The 21,440-nt window shown below is 37.7% G+C and overlaps 1 protein-coding gene across 1 annotated transcript in view; it reads left to right on the top strand.

The window, feature by feature from the left end:
* Positions 1-19,121, top strand: part of SLC26A7 (solute carrier family 26 member 7) — a gene marked incomplete at both ends in the record, with an annotated part of 74,583 nt that extends 55,462 nt beyond the window's left edge. Inside the window, 8 exons of the mRNA XM_082015076.1 lie at positions 2,513-2,619; positions 4,877-4,943; positions 9,565-9,681; positions 11,471-11,519; positions 14,195-14,295; positions 16,163-16,217; positions 16,307-16,410; positions 19,086-19,121. Coding sequence (XP_081871202.1) covers positions 2,513-2,619; positions 4,877-4,943; positions 9,565-9,681; positions 11,471-11,519; positions 14,195-14,295; positions 16,163-16,217; positions 16,307-16,410; positions 19,086-19,121 — 636 coding nt within the window. The remainder of the gene's footprint in view (positions 1-2,512; positions 2,620-4,876; positions 4,944-9,564; positions 9,682-11,470; positions 11,520-14,194; positions 14,296-16,162; positions 16,218-16,306; positions 16,411-19,085) is intronic.
* Between the last annotated feature and the right edge of the window lie 2,319 nt (positions 19,122-21,440).

Raw genomic sequence — 21,440 nt, 5'->3', positions numbered from 1 at the left:
ATAATCTGGTTTCAGAAACATTTAATATCAGGTATCTTAGCATTGCATTGTTTAGCTGTTGGCTCAGAGAGTATTCTCCCACTTCACCTATTTATATGCTTTTTTCCCCCACCAAGTTCCCATTTCAAACTTCTCTCAATGGTGGATGGGTAGACCTTATGAAATAGAAAAGGTCTACATGGAAACATGTTGTCCACAGAGTTTTGGAGGCAGCTGCTACATATACAGTCACAGTACCTCTCAGTAGTTCTGATACTTTCTGATATATGTAGAATTCAATATAAATCCATATCTCCTGCTTGTTTCTTTCTCCTTCTTTAGAATTTTTTAAAATTAATACAGTATAAGTATATTTTGAAGTTAGATTTTGTTTTGACTTTTGAGAATAACATGTGCTTATAACACATGATTTGAAGAATGATTAGATTCTCTCTGTCCTGGAATATACAATAACCATCTTGAAGTAAGTTGCCAAAGAAAACTTTGGTATTTTTATGACTTCTTTGTTGAACCTTGTGACAACCCATGAATTAAAAAAATGTCTGTTGTATCAACATAATTTCTTTCTACAAGTTTGATGCTACCCTACCCAAAAAAGTACTGACTCCAGGCCAATACAAAGCACTGAGAGGGTGATTGGCAGATGAGAATATGATTGTTTTGGCTCATCCTTTACAACAATGGCAGTCTCTGGTTACGGTTAAGATGTGAGATACTAGACTGCTTAGTACTCAGCAGTGCTTAAACATTTTTGGCTTTGATTCTTCCTATGTAGACTTCATATTGGGTTTTTTATGCTATTTTCTTCTGAGACAGAAGAATTTTGCAAGTGTTGCAGCAGTGATTTAGTTAGATGTGATGAGGCTCAGGTCTGCAGCTGAAGTGGATTACTTGATCTCAGGCATTGTCAAGGGTTCAGCCTTCTCAGGATGGGCTAATTCTTGATCCCGCCTGAGTCTTAGGTTTGTAGTACTTCTGCTAGCCCTTTCACGTGCAGCGAGCTCTGTCATATATTGGATTTGTAAATTTTAGAATTACTTTCTTACTGATTAATCAGAATACGATGTTTGTTGCTTGTGAAGGTATTCTTTGCAAATAAATACACAACAATTTTTATAAGGTGTCATAAAATATAACCGGAGGTTGAGCACTGTTTCAAAGAGGGAGCTGCCCCTTTACTTAGCAGGTGTGCAGTTGAAGAGACTGCAAAACCTTTTGCAGTAGTTTCAAATTTTGAAGATGAGGGAGGGAAAAGTTTCTCAACAGAGTCATGTAACACTCTGTGCTCTGTGAAATTAGTATGGTATAACTTACATTTTATAATTCGTAAAATAACAGTTCTGAAATCTGCTCAAGCAAAATTCCTGTGGTTAGGCTGAAAGTATTCTATTGTCTCTGGCTTTCCCGAGTGAAGAGAAAGCATCAGAAAGGATAATTTTAACACTGATTGTGCCGTTGTAATGTTATCTGTTCCTCTGCAAACGTTGACAAGAAACATTGTAATTGTTGAAACAGGCACTTGTGGAGATCAGTATATCCAGAGGAATGAAAATACCTTCCAGTCGTCTTATACACTTTTTATAGAAAGATTAGGTGGCAGTCCTGCTTAAGGCTCCCTCAAGGAAAGAAATATGTGCTGACATTAGGTTGGTATAAGAAATCAAGTGATTTCTACTTTTCTCCTTTTAATTGTAAAATTTGGATATCTCTCAGACATACACATCATTGTAGCATGGAAATACAAGTTATTGCTTCTGTTTAGAAGATAGCTAAGAAAAAAAATGTTAAAATCTTTTTTTTTTTTTTTTAAATTCTAAATATTCTAAATTCCTTTTCAAGGTGACTTTTGTTTCAGATACGCTTCTTTGTATTTTTTTAAAATTGTATTTAAAATAAATCCAAAGTTATATTAATCAAATATTGAAAGATGGTGAAGTAATCTGAAATCTCACTATTTCCATGTGAGGAAATTAATTCCTCAATAATTTTTATTTGTTATAGAGTTAGTTTAGTCATCTATACTCCGGTAAACGCTACTCTTTGCAAATTATAATCCCACTTCTACAATTAGTGGGAGAAGAGCCCTCTGTACGTAACCTTTAGGGTACCTCATTGTGTAAAAGGAAATTAGGATTTTAAACATGTGCAGTGAAGAAGGTGACAAAAACTTGCGATGTGAAAAATTAAATATAGGTTTTACAGAAAAACTGAGTTCATTCTGAATTATGCTGTTAAAGCAACTACATATGCTGTTTTAAGCAACTCGGAAAGGAACCTCTGTGAGCATTGGGACGAGTAGTGCTATGTCATATGTGTTCTCTCATGCACAGACATTATTTTAATCACTAATTCAGTCTTCAATATTTGTCATTTCAAAGACCTGAATGTTCACCTCTGAGAAACTATCTTCATTTTAAAAACGTTTATTTCTTTTTTTTTCTTTCATTTGACAAATTTGTTCATTGTTACAAAAATTAAAACTAATCACCTCTTTCTGTTTCCCTCCTTAAAGAGCATATGGGTTAGTACCTATGTGTTTACAATATGCTTTGCTGCTAACGTGGGACTGTTGTATGGCGTTGTCTGCACGATAGTAATTGTGATTTTCCGCTTTCCGAGGTGAGAAAGAATTTATTGAAATGTTCTAGTAGCACATCGTTACATCTTCTTTCTGGCACATTGCTTCACCATCGGGGGAGGCATACGGTACACTAAATTTCAATGAAACATCAGTTTTTTAGTTGCAGAAAATTACAAGATAAGACAATTCATAAAGAAAAGTCACACCTGTGCATTTACTGTAGGCTAAGGATCTCTAAAACATTTCACACTATGGCGTTATTTTGTGATTTCTCTTAGTATTACACATCTCTATGACTCATTAGGTGAAGGTAGCATAAGATCAACAGAAAGAGCAATAATATAATTTTTTTTCCATTAGATAATTATTTGCTCCTTAAGGAGAAGGTATGTCTGGCAAGCCTTAGTCACGAAGTGCCTTTATAAACTCCTAGATACTATGTTGCCCAGGAGTGGATAGTTGCCATTTGCACTGATAATATATTAATGAAACATAGCTAGCTGCTCAAATATTCAAATGTCTAGTGAAAAGTACATTATAAATTCTTTGTATGAATTAGAAAAGCCAGGACAAAGAAACTAGAGCTAACACAAATTTGTATATTCTTTTTTTTTTTTTTTTTTAATATATATTACAGCTGCTACTTTGGATCATGAGTAAAGGAAAATATCATTTGAGGTTCATGGTCATTTTGTGCTACAAAGTCAATCCATAGCTCACCAGTCCTGCAAATGACTTGCTGCTTGCAGGCAGTTCTTTGCATGAACGTTGAATCCAACAGAAATTAAGTTCAAAATAGACAGCTTGATTTAATGCTTGTTAAAGTTAATGCTGTTAACCATTTGTGCATACCTCTCTTCTCATACAGTAAGTTGCAGAACCAGCATAAAAATAGCTCAATATTGCAAGGTAATTACAAATTACAGAAGATGGTTTCTGCTTGAATCAATCGGCAATTTTTCGGTAACCTTCTGCTACTCAGCAAACTAAAATTTTGGTAAATTGTGCTAGTAAAGGAAAAGGTAAGTTTTCGAGTTGTTTACACCGTGTGCCTGGGTGTCTGAGGTCCTGCCACAGCAGAAAAGGGGAAGTGTCTGACACAAAACAGCACCATCTTCTGTCGTCTGATCTAACACAGACCTCAGCCTGAACCCGCGTTAGTTAAAGAAAATAAGACCCTTCCCGGCGGTTTCTGTGCCCTTCGACCAGGCTGCACATGAGTGTCCGTGCGACCTAAAGGCGCCGAACAAGATAACAGCCTTAAACACGGTGCCGGGCGGGGGAGGCCAGAGAAGGTGCAGTCGGCCACCCAGCCGCGGGCAGAAGTGTCAGCAGAAGTGAAGCAAGGAAAATACTGTAGATGATTTATGGTGAAGTTTCTGTTCAGATGACAGAGTATTGGACATGGTACACATTAGGTATCAGGACGTATTAAAACCAGCAGCAGCTACGGCTCGGTTTAGGCTCAACAACCAGTTGACTTTTGTCAACCTCATTTAGCCAACGCCAGTACCTGCAAATACTCCCTGCGCATTGATGCATCTATTAAATGTTTGTATTCTGGGATTACTTCCATTGCCTAGCTTTAGGCACAGAGCTCAGGTGATAGGCAGTTTCATAGTCTTATTGCTCTGCAATTAAATGCGTTCCTGCAAGCAATGCGTCGAAGCAGAAGGTCGTACACTGAGCCGCCTTCTCAAGGAAACGTTCTTCCCACTGACCATGTGGAGAGCATAGGGATACTGTTTTTTCCAGTTAAGTTCCCCACTTTGATAGCTGGAGTGCAACATTCGGCTTCATCATACAGAGATTTGCCAAATGTAATGACAAAACATCCTTAGTTTTCATGACCCATAGCTATTCAGTATCTTTTTTTTTTCTTTCCTTACAATATGATTTTGCAGGTAAAAAATATTAACTAAACCCCTGTACTTTTGAAGTTATAGATTGTATATTAGCTACCTTGACTTGAGGATAGCTCTCTGGGCAGCAATAAAACAGTAATGAAACTTAAAATTATGATTTTATTTACCAGAAATTTCCATTATTCATATCTGAATAAAAAAATTATATCAAATTTTCAAACTTATATACTGTAATTTTAGAATGTGCTTTTTACTCTTTTAACTGGGTCCTTATTACAAAAAATAAGCTTTATATGCACAAAAATATATATGGATTGCATCACTGCAACTTTAAACTTTTGTCATGTAGTTTTGGGATGTGTCTTTTCCTGTTTCTGTTTAAGACTAATGATGGTTGGCCTTACAGATTTTTTCTGTGTATTGATTACAGAGCAAAGACATTGAATTTGAAAAATGTGAAAGAAGTGGAATATAAATACAAAACAGAAGATAACTGTGTAAGTTAAATTATCTTTTTTGTGTGTTTTCGACTAATTCATATTTGTTTATTTTCTCTAGTTGGTTACCAGATTTTAATCAGTGAGTCAAGGGAACATTTTTATGAAATGACCACTTGAAATCCAAAGCCAGTATGATTTAGTAAATACAAAACTAGTCTGGGCATCAGAAATTGGAATATTTTCCTGGTTCTGTTGCTAGTCTGAAAAGTTAGGCAAGTCCTCTTAGATGTGCGCATCTTAGTTTATTTGTTATTTTTAAGTTAGAAATTGCTCTTTGTAAAAGTTTCCTAAATCTAAGGAAATCTCTTGGCAACAAGGGCAAGTGCCATCTGAGCAGACAATAACTCTCTCTATATTCTTATGAGATTTCCTCATTTCCTGAAAGTCCTTTGATGCTCTCATCATCCACAATCTCTTTTCTGACCCCATTTCTGCCACCAGCCCCTTGTGATCAGACTGTCCCAGAGGACACCAAGTCTGGCTGGGGAAAGAGATGAAGTTGTCACAGGCTACTTCACACGTGTCATCACCCTGTACTCAAACAAGAGTACTCAAACCCTCACATGAAAAATGGGTGGAAGAATCTCTCTGAAAGACTGTGCTTTTAAAATTTGGCTTCTTGTAAACGTAAACCTACTAGTCAGAGATTTTAAATTCTTTTGGTTATTTTCATTGCAATTATCATCAAAGTTGTTTGCGGTCAGGCCTATGGTAAGAAGAGAAGGGTAATGACCCAGAGAGGTGAACTCCCTCCTCCGAGATGAAATTGTAGGTCAGCAGCCAAGAGAGAAGTAGAACCATGTGTCCTTTCAGCACAGAGACCTGACACGAGGACATCTTGCCTTCTCCACTGTAGCAGTTTCTACTATGTCCTCTTTTGTTTCCTAGTGCTTATGATGGGTCAGTAAGCAACACGCTCAGCAGTTACTACCTCACTACTAAGAAGCCCTCCTCTGAAGAATTTATTTTTTCTGGCAAATGTTTTCCATCAGAGCTATCTTGGGCTCAAAATCTGAACTTGGCTCAGGGGGGTTTACTCTTTTGCTGAACAATGCTGGAATGTGAAAGGTACGTGAGAATAGGGAGGGCTCTGAAATGTGAATTAAAAACGCTGTTGTTGAGGCTGGCCCAGCTGTCAATTATTATATCACTTTTCATTCTTAAGAAAAATATTGGAGTAACTTTGTCAAAGATGGGTAACCCAAATTTCATTTGCCTTTTTTTTTTTCTTATCAGTTCATAAAATATTTCATACAAATCCCTATGCATCTTTTTTTTTAAGCTAACTGCTCCCCTTCTTTTTTTCCTTAATCATTAAGATTAATGCCAGTAACCAAGTAATAACAAACCAGTGTCTGCAGACAGTGGGGAAAATAACATTTTGTTAAGAAAGCAAATTGCTCAAGAGCTTATTACACAAAACAAAGAAGGAAAATATTTTTAAGATTTAAAAAAATGCCTTTAATTGAATTTAGAGTCACTGGGTTGCAGCAGACATTTAGGGCAATTTTTAATGTATGAATGTTAGACTGATCCAAGTTCTCCTGGTAAATAACAGTTTAGACATAAACAACAGGACTTTCAAACATGAAAATATGTAAGCTTAATGATCTACCCTGCCATTAAGGTCTGTGGATTTATAGAGATTATTTCAGCAATAGGATAAAAGACACTTTAATGTGGAAAAAATCAAGAGGGTATTTAGAAGCTTATGTGAAACACATTACATCACAGGCCATCCTTGAATTGAATTCTTACCCAAGCATAGACAGTACTGTGCAGAGTGCACGGGACAGTTGCCAGTACACTTCTAAGTGAGAGCAGGGATAGGCTACCTGAGATAATTTTCTTTCTTTCTTGGCAAGGACACAACAAAGAGCAAGTCCATTCTTCTCAGAACGGTTCTTGTTAAGAAAGGAGCTAGAACCAAACCAGAGCCAGGAACAACTGAACCACATTTGGCACAGTTGTCATTGCCCATCCTGGACAAAAGTTTATACCTAAATCTAACATCTGCTTCATCTGGCTTTTCGATTTGAGCCTTTCAAATTTTCCACCTTTTATTTTTGCAAGCTTATTAGCTTGTTGGCTATCACTGGCTTTTATTGTTGCACATCAGTCTTCATTTTTCTTAGTTTTCATCTTCGACTTTGCTCATTACAGTATGGCACCAAAGTGCTTACTTGTCTCCACACCAAGCCTTGTATAGCACTGTTCTTAAGGGAATTTGTGGGATGGAGTATTTCTCCATTCAAGCATATATTGCCCTGTTTTGCCCTTATTTTAGATTTCTTTCTTATAAACTTAGCCCTTTTAGTTGCCAGTTAGCCTTTGCTGCTTGGCTGACTGAGGTATGTTGGTGATGTGATATTTACCGCAATCACGTTCATAGGTAAATTGCACAAAGTCCCTATACATAGTCTGGGGTTCATTATCTCCATTTTGGATGTTTGAAATGCTTCCTTAGTCTGTATGATGGTCGCTGCAGTGGTGTCAGAGAGATCATCTGGTTCCCAGAAGTCTGAATAACAGTCTACAGTAAGGAGGTAGTTTGTATGGTTTGTGGTGAAGATTTCTATTCCTGTTTTGCTTGAAGGTCTGTTGGGAAAAGTACATATCTTCTATGTAATCCCATGCTTTTTTGAGCTACTTAAAAAACTGTCACTGTGTCAGCTCCACTTGTGTTTGAGCATGACCTTGTTATATGCCTCTGACTTTTGTTAGGAAGAATAGAATTTTTTTGACCCTATATTCTCTTGTGAATTCTTTTTACTTCCTGTTACCCATTGCCACAAGTAGTTCATTTTTGAGAGCTGATACTCACATAAATTAGATACTTGATTTCAGTAGTAAATGGACATTTTCTGTATCTAGACCTCTTTTTGCACTTAGTGATACTCAATTGCATATAACACTTTTGTGGACTGAAATCCTTTTGGAGAACTTCTCAGAATCTGATCTGTTGATCTGCTCTCACAATCTGCTGCTGACCTGCTGAGCTGTTGTCAGCTGCAACGTTTGCCCATTAAAATCAGCAGAACAGGGTGTCTCATCCTGCTTTCATTCTTCCAACGCGAGCAAAGTACTCTGTCAGACTATTGAAACTGACACTTGGCGATAGCGTGTTTTACATGTGAAAATAGCTGGGCAATGTTCACGTGGTGCATTCAAGGATCCTCTTTTCCTCTCACCTGGAAGGAGAACGGTCTGAACTTCCACATGTAACCTAGAGATCCCCAGCTTCCATAAGAGAAATGCCTGAAATGCCAATTAATCCTATTACTTTTTGTGACAACTGGCACTTATGGGCAGTGTTATTGTGGCTATTTAAAATTCTTAGTTGCATGCATGCTTGTCAGGTAGAAAATGTAGAAAATGCTGCTGAAAGTATAGGTAACTTTTACAGGACACAAATGATCCTGCTTATTCCTGTTTACAACACTAGATGCATTAATGTTTAATACAGTTATCTACTGGAATGTACATAAAGAACTTTATAAGTAGATGTAGTACCTTTTACTAGATCAAACAGTACAAGTGGAGAAAGTAGAAGACCCTAATGGCCATCCAGCTTTTCCTCAAGTCTGAAATAGGAGCTGCAGAAATCAAAGCAGCTGTGCTCCGCATTGAACTTGGTCTGTCTCAGACCTAATATTCCTAAGGAACAGAAAGACATGGTTCACAAACTGAGGGAAGTGGAATTAGCTTAATTCTACCTACCTACAAACCCAGTATTTCAACTGAGCTTGTGATTGCTGATATCCAATATATTTATATATAAGTATTTTTTTACTGGCTTTTGAAGGTGTTTTGTAAGTCCACCTTGAGAATGAGAGAAATAGTGCTTGTTTTGTGGGAAAAGTTCCTCACTGGTACCTAGGGGTTTCTGACCTTTATCTGATGTCCTTCAGAAATGGTTTTGCTGTGTAATGTCTGTGTTTTGGGCTACACAGTTTCATTGAAGGTACCTGGTGGACTGGTTGAAACTAATTCAAGGAAATGCAGAGACAGGATTGGGGGCGACTGATGGTTTCGCGTGGATTATTTGTTGTCTTGGTTGTAGATACATGCTAGCAAAGTTTTAAATGTCACTCAAGCTTGGTCTGGATCCACTAAGTATTTCCATGGAAAAATATCCCTTTTGTACTAAAGTCATCTTCAGATGACCAAGATGAACATTTTCAGTGTTCCCCAAACCACCTGCAGTATATGCCTTAAAACCTTGCGTACTTTTTCCAATACATGTGTTTGTCTAATAAAAGATATTCCCTATCAGCAAACCTTGTCTTGCCTATGTTTGGGGATCATACCAACTGAAACAGTGCTACTATTATTTGCCAGACAATAGTTCTTAGTATTATGCATTGTAATGAGTATGATTTTTTCTTTCATGCTAAGTTGAATTAAGGATAATTTTCCTTATAGGTTATTTGTATTTCCTCTTTTACTTCAGTGTGAAGACTGATCAAGACAGTTATCTGTTAAATCATTCTCACAACCCAAAGTTCCTTCTAGGTTGATTTACAGGAATTTTCAGGATTTTTAAAGAAATTAGTTTGTTTTTTAGTCTCCAAACCCAAGGTAATATTTTCAGCATTATGTTTATTTCATTCCACAGGAATCATTAAAACAGGTAAAGATAGTTTCAGTAAACAACCCATTAGTCTTTCTGAATGCCAAGAAATTTCATGCTGACCTGATAAAGATAATCGAGAAGGATAGCATGAGCAGCCAGGCATGTGAAGATGTAAACAAGGTAGGATGTGCTATATGCTTCAGTTATCATGGTGATAGTGTTGAAAATCGTTATTCTTTTCCTTGCATTTCTTAGAGAATACAATCAGATACTGAAACAGGTATAAAATGTAGTTTGAAAATTATTAATACAGAATAGAAGAAAGTTAATCCTTATCTTAATCAGAATCAATAGGAATTATTTTCTTATTATTACTTGAAAAAATGTTTATTATTTCTGGATATGATTCTGTAAAAGACATTAGAGCACTGATCCAAAACTCTTCAAAATATCTGCCAGAACTTACACAACCTCAGCTAATACAAGGTTGTAGTTTTAAAAAGACAATGAATAACTACAAATCTACTTGAATAAAATGTGATTTTTTTCTGAAGATGAGTCCATGAGAGACAGACACTTCATTTCTGTTTATAACTATAAATAATTCCAGGAGAATCAGGAAAAAGGTACAAACTGGCTAAAGTTTTTCTCAAAGGTAGTGTTACTTTTTCATTTTCTGCACTGATTGTATTGGAAAAATAAACAATATGCAAGTTATGTATAACTTGGTTTTGGAGAAAATCTCCAGAAGTATAGTATTTTTTTGAGTACATAACTACTGCAACTTTCTACTATGCTCCCTGAAAGGGAAAAAAAAAATCTTGTTATTTTTCTATTACTACAGTGAAGACTTTCCAATACCACACTATGCTTACTGTTGGCAATTTTGTCCAGCTTGTCAAATTGGGCTGAGAAAATCTCGGCCATTTCTTAGATGTGTTGTTAGGACAGTGTTCAGAAATGTGTCTCTACCACCCCTGTTGTCTCTTGCCTAAGAGCTGTGCTACCCATACCTACTTTGATGGGTAGCTTCTCATTGTTCAGAAATTCAGATCAGAAATTGTGCTGCTTTTTTTGTCTTGGTTCTGCCAGTCTAATTGATTTGGATTAGTATGATAACAAACCCCTAAACAGAGAGAAATAACTCAGGATTTGCATGGAATTAATTACAAGTTAATGTAATAAGTGTAATAAGTTAATAAGTTAATTTAATAAGTTAATTTGTAAGTTACTTATGAGGGAAATTTTATCCTTTGTCTCTCCTGTAAGGTACTTGGCAGTACGGCTGCCTGAAATACTGTGCATAATTTTTTTTTTGTAGAATAAATGTCTCTCTGTAGCACATAAAAGGAGTGAAAAAAAATTGCACTTTGCATCTTGTTTCTGTGCTGTATTTCTGATTTTAACTCATATTTCTACTCAGAACTTAACATTCATATTGAAATAATTATTAAAAATAATATCCAGATGAAGGTAATTCTTTAATAAATTTACATGTCAAACATTCTTACTAAAATATTAGCATAGCAGATGAGATTGCAGCAAGTAGAAAATGAATCAAAAGTTAATCTTAGAAAATCAGTGACTAGAATTTATTTTTTCAAGAACATCTTTCCAATCTTTTGGCCACTTCTTAACCAACCCCTGCTTCCCCAAAGGCATTGTGTTCATAATATGCTTTCTAGTGGATCCAAACTTCATAGAGGTTGAGTCATCTAAAAAGAAATGCAAGGTATCAGTTTGGTATCACTTCAGAAGAATACTGAGAGACATACTCAGCAAATATTATATACCTAATAGGCTGCTGCATTCAACATGATTTTGGAGAGAAAGAGTTAACTTTGATATTGAGAAACAGAATTCTTATGTATTGCACTGATTTTCTCTGGTTACTATGCATTGGACTAGTTTTCCCTGAGAGGTTAATGCTTTGCTGTTTTTATTTCAGTGTGAGCACAATACATTGCTCTTTTCATTTTCCAATGGCAGTTGTCATGGTGAGTATATTATCTACAAATGATGTTAAAATCAAGATGGATACAAGTGTGCAAAATGGCTCCATGTTTTTCTATTTATTTCTAGGTGAACTCAACTTGTTTGGAAGCTAATGTTTTCAGCTAGGCCACACATTTGGTGAAGCATGAGTGCTAAACAGTGTTAAACTCTGTTAACCCTGGCCTAGCAGGACTTATTTTTATTCTGTTCTTGACTGACTTTTTAAGATTTCAAAAGCAGGGAACCAATTAAAATATCTTTTCTGTAGGAGTCCCTGCTTATTTCTCATGAACCACTGTGTGCGCGCTGCGACAGGTACGCAGTGGTGGGAACCGCTTCCCGCATTACTGCCTGGATTGGTCTTCAGACAAAGGCCTAAGAAGCTGTTTTGCTAAGCTCTGGTCTTATTTTTTTGCATTCACAGCGGGACTTGAATCTTAGCATGCAAAAGTAAAAATAGGGTAAGATCAGACCCATGTTAAATCTTTGTGGTCTTTAAAGCCGCTTGGGAGAAAATCTCAGAAAACATCAACTGAATTATCAGTGACACAATGGCCACCAATATAGTACAGTATATCAGTACGGTATAGAATAAGGAAAAAAAAATAAGAGTTTGCTTTCAATTAGGCATTAAGCTGTATAATTCCACTCTTCCCAAATTTTGTAACACTTAAACCAGAGCACATACATTCCCATGGGAGAGCAGCAGCAACCTTTTGCAGAAGATACTTTATACAGATGACTTCATTGAGGATAGAATTAAAATGCTGTGTTTATTTAAAACACATATAAGCATTAAGGCCACAGTAGAGAATCTGTTTTGGGGGCTGTTTTCTGAATGTTTACATTTATTAACTAGACTCATGACATTTTTATGATACTACGGTGTTTAGCTGACTTGGGGATGACAGAGTACTTTGCTGTAACACATAGCAACACAATGATAACGGCTACCAAAAACTATCAGGGCTATACTGTAAAATACTAAAAGAGTGTAAAGCATTTTATATGTAAGGACATTTTTGGAAGGTCTTGGCAGTACCTATTTCAGTCTTCTTTTGGATGATCTGGTTTCTCATGTTACAGAAGTGATGGACAACACAAGACCTCTTTCCTGATTGCTTAAGTGCTGCCTTGAGGACTTAAATGCTCTGTTGTTCCTTGCACCAACCAGTCCATGGTGACTCTTCATGGGAGCTTTGAAATAAAACCAGAGAGAAAAAAGAAAAATCCCTATAAAAAGGAAAACAAAACATGGGGCTAAAATTTTAGAAAGGAGTGGAGCAGGAAGTTGTCCTTACAGCAGTTGTCCTGGAGGACACAACAATGTACATCTTTGTCAAAATCTTTCCTTTCCCCCTCTGGGGAATACCGATTTGCCCTTGGTCTGTGCCAGCACCAGATTAAACAGCTGCTGTTGCCCTTGCCCACTGGTTTGGAGAAGGAGCAGGTCTGTACCTACCCCCATTCAGAAGCCAGGCAGCCTCTACTGCAAGGCAGGGTGCCAGCCGGGTGGGAAGGGAGCACGAGTAAGTAACAGGGAGAAAGACTAAGTTCTTTTGTCTCAGAGGCAGAGGAGGTGCATAGAAAAGATTACAGTGAGCAGCCTAGCAGGTCTCATAAATCCTTTCTTGGTTTCCATCACAGTAATGTCAGGCAGGAGATTTCCTTTGCAATTCTGTATTTTTGTTCAGTAAGTATCTATTAATGTACGTTGGACAGTACAAAGACAGTAAAGCTCTGGAGGTGCAAGTCCAAAAGGCTCTGGCCTCTCAGACTACTGGCAGAAAGGAATTAGCACCATTATAAATCTACACCATGGGATATTTCAAAGTTCCCCCCTAAATTTAAAATCTTTTCCTCTGCTCTGTCAAAACCATTTAGCTTAACCCATCTTCACATTCAGAATTCTTTTCCTTCATCTTTTTTTTTTTTTTAGTTTTGTGTGTTATGATAACTAACATTTGTTCACAGAGCAATGTAAATAAGATGTGTATTATTTCATAGTTTTCCCTTTATGAAAGCCAGGAATCATTTAACTGTGTGATAGTTCAGGGCACATTTAGCTTAGTTTAAGCACAGGATGACCTGAGGTTGAATAAAGAGTATAAGATCTATGGAAATATTACCAACATCTTTTTTTCTCCAGCATTGGTACGTGATAGTATATAAAAAAAGAAGCAAACAAAAAACAGCATAGTAAAACCTTAGGAAAATGAAACACTCCAATTTACATATTTTTCTTCCTTACAGGAGGATATTAGTTAAGCCATAGGCAGGCATTTAGGTACTACAGAAATTAATGTCATATCAGAACTTAAAAGAAAGGCATATTATATGTGTATCCTATGTAAACTCCTCCAAACAAGCCCAGATATTATCCTGACTCATTTAGAAATTCAAATCTGAAGAAGCAATTCTTTAATTCTTGAGAGACTATTCTTGTTTAAAACATCTCAGTGATATGTTCTGCCCATCATCATTTCATCCCATTGCTCTAAAGGTCCTTCACTTGTGCTTCTAAAATGTGCATTTGCTTGAGTAATACCCCAGCATGTAATAGTAAAATTTTTATTGTGATAATTTGTGATTATTTTGTTGAATTATCATTATTCTCATACACATTTCTTGACTATGCTCCCTTTTAATTAAAGGTTTTCATTTATCATATGTGTAGGTGAGTCATTGCAGTCTTGTCACAGTGAGCGACGTGTTTTGATATTAGACTGCAGTGGACTGAATTTCTTTGACTACACCGGACTCTCAGTGCTGCTTCAGGTACTCATGACATCAGATGAATTCTGTACGTAGAAATATAATTATACGTACAAGTTATTGGGGACAGCTACTAGTCACCTCACCTATATCAGTGGATAACTTGTTGCTCGTGGATAACTTGTTGCTCGTGGAAAAGATGAACATAGATTTGGTATTAAACTGCACTGTGTTTATATATAAAATAATATTAAAAATAATTCTAAAGATTTTGGGTGACATTCAGTGCAAATGTAAGCATCTGTATGTAATGGAGATGAGTTTCAGAACTTTTTTTTTTACATTTTAAATCTGGTTTAGGTCATATTTGACCCTGTCATGTCATTTATGTCAGTTGCAGTGGAGTCATGTGGGAATTTACCCCTTTAAAATTTTAGCTTTTAATTCTGTGATTTTATCTGTGTGTCCTGCTTTCTCCTAAGCCAGAGGACTTAATGACCTCCATGTTTTCTCCTGTGGGTTACATACCTAGCAGGCTGGGTTCCTCAGGCATTCCAGGAGCTTCAAGAAGCTCCCAGAAGATTAAAACCAGTAAGCACATAATGAGCAGTTCTATATAGTGGAAGAAAAATTTTGTTCAAAAGCCATTTCTTATGTTTCCATTGGGTCTGGCATGTAATAGTTGTGTAGTGGGTACAGATTTAAGTGGATATGCAAGGTTTGGTTCATATAATTTTTCTGACTAAGATAGAAGACTAGATTTGAGCCTGGGACTCAGCCCAGGCCTTTTCTTAGCCTAACCATTTTCTCAGTTTACTGCAGTGATTAAGCAATGAAGTAAATGCTGCCTTGAAAATGTTAAAATAAAACTACACATATAGGTGGGGATATAGTAAAAAAGAAAACTGGAATAATAATGTTAGTGGGAGTTGTTCTTTATTATGTCTCCCCTCAAAATACAGGCATTCAATAAAGCATTAATTTAAAAAAAAATTGTGAAACTAATTTCCAAAAGATCTTAGAGACATCAGAACTAAAAATTATTTCAAAGAAGTGTTTGGCAAATTTGTGAGAGTATGTCCGCTGTGGGCTATGAAGTACACAGGTTTGTAGTGCAGCCTCTGAGTGAATGACTGGTCTAAACCAGACCTACCCAGTGGAGGAACACACTCAATGTGTCCTCGTTGTTACAATCCTTCCCAAAATATCACCAGAGCTGGAGGGATTTTTAGACTGAACCAGGCTTTTTGTTTATTTTTTAAAGTAGGGTATTCTGATGTGGTTATCGTTGAATTTCTTCTCTCAGAATTGTTCCGCTTTACATGGAATATTTAAACATTTTCTGAAGCAGGGACTGCTTTGGTTGTTCCTCATCTTCTAGAAAAAGGGTCTACTCTGGTTCTAGAGTTATTTTCACTTTTTAAAACTTTCTATCTTATTTAATATTTAGTCTCTGTAAACTTGAACATTCTCAAAGAAAGAATAAAGAACGGCTTACTGCAGAATGTAGCATGATAATTCTGGTGCTTTTCTGATAGACTGCTGGAAGTCTCAAAGTTCCCTAGGTCCGATTTATGCCTTTGTGGGCTGGTAGGTAAGCACGTGGTGAGGAAGTGGGGAAACCTGCTGAAAAAGGAGAACAGGAAAAAAAACCCCTAAAAAATATAGTAAAAAATTATATAGAGAAAGTACAAAATTCTTACTCAAATTCGGATTTAATTTTAAGGTACTTTGAGGAGGCGAAAGGAAATTAATGTGGGTTTTGTGGTGTTTGCATTAGAGAAGGGCTCGCTCTGGTGGCTGCTGGCAGTATAGCTTCAACAGCAGCACCATGCGCTCTGTCTGCTTTGAGTGTGTTCTTTTTGCGTATTTTATTCTCTGTTGGTATTTTAAACAGTTTTTTTTTAATTTCATGTTTTCACACATACAGATTTACATGGACTGTAAAACCAGACACATCGACGTGTTGCTAGCACATTGCAAAGGCAAGTATCAGCTTACAGCAAAATTTTTAACGTGACGGTTTATATATCCTCACTACCTTATCAGTGCTCATATGTTTGTTTTATTGCAGCTTCCTTGATAAAAGCAATGCAGTATGGTGGAAATCTTGAATCTGAAAATCCTGTCTTCTTTGAGTCTATTTCTTCAGCAATCGATGCCATCCAAATTCACGGGGTGAGACTTACACCAGGGGTAGGTGAAGTCTGGAGGGCTTCTTGGATGCTGACAGAAATTTGTTAAGGTCTGGGGAGATCTTAGTTACCCAGTGAATCTTTTGTGCAGAAAGCTTTTATCTGTCTATTTGCTACAACCAATGCTCAGCCTTTGGCTGTAGTTATCAAGTTTTTCCTGCTAGCACTCTCTTCCCATCACCTTCTCTCCTTTAGCAACAACTTCTCAGTCTTCTATGCTAGATCCAGAGGCACTGTGTGGCGGTGCATTAATCTGGGGAGCGTAGAAAAACGTAATGGAAATCCATTTTCCATCTACTCAAAAGCATACTGTCATCTAGAAACACCTAATGTAGCTTCCCGGTGAGGCAAATTAACTTGCACCCAGCTCTGCTTTACTCAAGCTACGCTCTGTTCCTCAGCCTGGGTTGCTTAAAGTTACTTCACACAACACCACACTGTTCTGACCAAAACAATTCTGAATCCTTAGCACATTTTATTCAAGAAATCACAGAATCATTAAGGTTGGAAAAGACCTTTAAGATTATCAAGTACAACCATCAACCCAACACCATCGTGCCCACTAAACCATGTCCTGAAGCACCACATCCACACATTTTTTGAACACCTCCAGTGATGGTGACTCTACCACTTCCCTGGGCAGCCTGTTCCAACAGTTGACCACTCTCTCAGTAAAGAAATTTTTCCTAATATCTAGTCTAAACCTCCCCTGGCGCAACTTGAGACCATTTCCTCTCGTTCTGTCACTAGGTCCATGGGAGAAGAGACCAACCCCCACCTCACCACAACCCCCTTTCAGGTCGTTGTAGAGAGCGATAAGGTTTCCTCTCAGCCTCCTCTTCTCCAGACTGAACAACCCCAGTTCCCTCAGCTGCTCCTCATAAGACTTGTGCTCCAGACCCCTCACCAGCTTCGTTGCCCTTCTCTGGACACGCTCCAGCACCTCAACGTCCTTCTTGTAGTGAGGGGCCCAAAACTGAACACAGGATTTGAGGTGCGGCCTCACCAGTGCCGAGTACAGGGGCACGATCACTTCCCTACTCCTGCTGGCCACATCATTTTTCTAGCTAGTAAGCTTATTTCTACCCTGCACTGTAGTGTGCTGTGTTGGCTCACTGGTGGAAAGAAGGGAGAGGAATTGCATGAAGTGGAAGAGAGAGCTAGAAGGAGAAGGAAGTCTTGGATCAGAAACTGAGGATTGAGGCTTGAATATGCATTTGCTTGAACATGTATTTACTCGCTCAAATAACAATTATTGCCATCCTTGTTAAAAGACTGTAAACCTGTGCTTTCCTCATAAACCATATGAGCCTTTTCCATCGCAATCCCAGTGTAACTGAGCGTGCATTACAAGTAGTGTGCTTTCCCACGGTTTTATTTATGATTCCAAACATGGCTAAAGCTTGGCTCAGAGCCTTCTCCAAGAGACATTAAGCTCATCAAAGTCTGTGATTTTTTTTTCCCTCCACTTTATATTTTACTAATTAAATTGGAGTTGCCTATGAACAGAATCACTTTCCATTGATTTGTCCAGATAAGGTGAGTTGGCACAGTTGGTCTAGTGGATTGACCAGAAAAACATGTTCTTTTCAGAGCTTTCCAATATTTTTCATTTTGTTGCCCTACAAAAAAAAAAAAAAAAATTACTAAATGATAACTGCAGGGCAAAAATCACAGGGATGACTATTGTGTATTTTGTCTGGGTCTGATTAAATGAATTAGGATGATTGTTGCATTATAAAATGTCTGCATTCTTTATAGACATAAAATATGTCTATATAGAAAGATGTCTTTATAGACATCTTTCTTTATAGAAAGACCAGGACAAATATTCAAAGTGAAAAGGGGGAGTTAAGAGCTCAGAAGCCCACTCTTCTAGGAACTGATTCCATGTTTCTACCACAGCTGCTAAATGAATCAAAACTCTGCATACAGGATTAGCAGATTAGTCCCAAAGGCTTGCCTCAAATTTTAACTGTAATTACAAACAGTGTATATACACTGCTGATGCCTCTTTGGAGTATTCGAAGTGTGTGATTTGTTGGGGTTTTTTTATGTGTTCCTTGTGTTTAATGCCTGAAGATAAGAGACGACGGACAGGAGTAAAAAGGCAGTGTGACAGCAATAGCAGCACCGCACTGTAATGAACACAGTCTGCCTATGTACTCTTCCTGCGCCTTTTTAAGATGCTGAGATCAGCAGCGATTTAGAGTGTTTACATGAAGGAAAAATGGCAGGACAGGACAGGACAGGACAGGATAGAAAAGAACAGAAGGAAGGAGTTGGAGATCTTTGGAACATGACTCGTTCCTATTTACATTTCAGCCTGCCCCAAGAGAAATAGTCTTTCACTGACAGAAAAGTAGAGGTAAGAGGGCTTCATGGTTCCTTTCCATCTCTGCTGTTGTTCAGAAATGTAAAGGTGCTCTTATCTACATCCTTCAAGTGTAATGGCATGTATTTCTAATTTTTATGTTTATAAGTAGATAAGAGAATCACCTGTTGCTTTATGCAGTTCATCCTCATCATAAAAAACTTTTTGATTTATAGACTTTATAATGGTGCCATTTTCAAACTAGCACTGCATCATCTGCTAATTTTATGGGGCATTCTAGGAAAATGTTATAATATATATTTTTTCTGTTTTTCCCAATTTAGAATTACAGCAAGTTCAGTGAACAGAGTGAAGTGTGATGTCGACTCCTTGAATATGGCTAGTTTGATCTGCTCATATTCAGAATGAACTACACTACAGTTTCTCCTTAGCTTTTTTCTCCAGAGGATCTCATAGATGATCTTTTGTATGCCATATGTACTTACTACAGTCAGTAATGACAGATCTGCCATTCAGAAAAAAAAAAAAAATCTTTCAGCTTCCATCACTCAGAGAGTGTTCATGCAATTGTTCTATAGTGGTTTTATATAATATTTTTATATATCATTAGGTACAAATTATTAGGAAGCAGACATGAGATACTGACTCTTTACCAGTGAGGTATATTCTTTTAGGTATCTTCTGTTGTAATATTAGATGTAATACGCATCTGTAGTTTTGTGCATGGAATAATGAGACATTATGAATTTGTATAAACAGTGTGTTATAATTGATATGGTATATGCAGGAAGCCATATACCAGTGCATACTGTTGCTAATGGCTTTACTTATCCTTTTTTTCTGTTCAGGAAAAATTTCATTTGCCATTTGCAATCACAGCATGATATCACAGCAATCATACTCTTCCATTTTTCGTACTTTGTTTTGCATGCTTTTTAATGCCTACCAAGGTCAGTGGGAGCACTGTATATTCAGAAAAGGCAGATGTCTGTTGGCTAAATGCACTGGATTGTCTCCCCCTCTAGTAGTTGTCATGAGTTATTATTATGGTTTGCTACATTTTCAAACCCACAGGTATTCTTTAGCTCAGACTGAAGAGGAAAAACTGGTAATATTTTTCCAAAACTTGTTCTTGTTTCCAGCGTAGAGTAGTCTGCATTTCCAGTTTGAGCTGTGATCTCTTTGGTGTTGAAATCTGCAGTTGTGGCAGCTGTGATGACAGTGGAGAGACACATAAGATGTGTGCCACATTTCAGCCCCAATTCCAGTGTGCAGTACTGTGTGCGAGCACATAAATGGAGTGGAGGAATTCATGGATTATTTGGCTTGTAATTATATATTGCCATCAATCACGTTAGATTATGCTACCATATCAGTATCATGTTATGTGGCAACATGTATGACTTTTTTCATCTTGTCTTTGTTACCATGCATGGATGCTAGCGGTAACAAAGACACTAACTGTAGGAGTGGAGAAAAAAACAATCAAAAAATAAGAAAGGATGAGGAATAGGGTTTTTGCTTACTGACTTAAAAAAACTATGGAAACTAAAAGGTAAATTAATTAATTAATATGGTACAGCCATAATGGCCATCTTAGCACTACAGAGAGAAGTACAAGGGTGCAGCTGGAGTATATAGGCAAAATCTAATGCTAAGCATCCTATTTTCAGCAGCAGATGCATACATATGTTTGCTTGGATCCTCCTTGCTCTCTCTGCCCAAAGAAACTGCCTGCAGTAAATGAGGTGGCTCACAGAGTGATTTTCGTCTCTCTGCATACTTGTATTGAGGTGTTGATAGACTTTTCTTCTGGTCTTGGTGATTCCACATTAATAGAAGACAACAGCAGAGAGCCACAGGGTTTTTTACCCTTTCTGTTACAGGTGACTCCTGGAGTTATTCCCCACGTCGTCCCACAGATCATAGAATCATAGAATCAGAGAATCTTTGGGTTGCAATGGACCTTTAAAGGTCATCTACTCTGACTCTGCAATGAGCAGGGACATCTTCAACTACACCAGGTTGCTCAGAGCCCCGTCCAACCTGACCTGAAATGTTTCCAGGGATGGGGCACCTACCATCTCTCTGGGCAACTTGTGCCACTGTTTCACCACCCTCGCTGTAAAAAATTTCCTCCTTATATCTAAATCTGCCCTCTTCTGGTTTAAAACCATTACCCCTTGTCCTATTGCAACAGGTTTTGATAATGAGTCCCACCCCACCTTTCCTGTAGGCCCCCTTTTATTTAAGTACTGGAAGGCTGCAATAAGGTCTCCCTGGAGCCTTCTCTTCTCCAGGCTGAAAAACCACAACTCTCTCAGCCTATCCTCACAGGACAGGTGTTCCATCCCTCTGATCATTTTTGTGGCCTCCTCTGGACCTGCTCCAACAGGTCCATGTCTTTTCTGCGCTGAGGGCTACAGAGCTGGATGCAGGACTCCAGGTGGGGTCTCACCAGAGTGCAGTAGAGGGGTAGAATTGCCTTCCTTGACCTGCTGGCCGCTCTTCTTTTCATGCAGCGCAGGATACACTTGGCCTTCTGAGCTGTGAGTACCCATTGCCGATTCATGTCCAGCTTTTCATCCACCAGTACCCCCAAGTCCTTCTCGGCAGGGCTGCTCTCAATCCCTTCATCCCCCAGCCTGTACTGATACCAGGGGTTGCCCCGACCCAGG

Source organism: Phaethon aethereus (assembly GCF_964289735.1).
Source record: "Phaethon aethereus genome assembly, chromosome: 2".
NCBI classification, from domain to species: domain Eukaryota; kingdom Metazoa; phylum Chordata; class Aves; order Phaethontiformes; family Phaethontidae; genus Phaethon; species Phaethon aethereus.
Note: the sequence above shows the minus strand (reverse complement) of the source record. Positions and strands in the feature narration are given on the sequence as shown.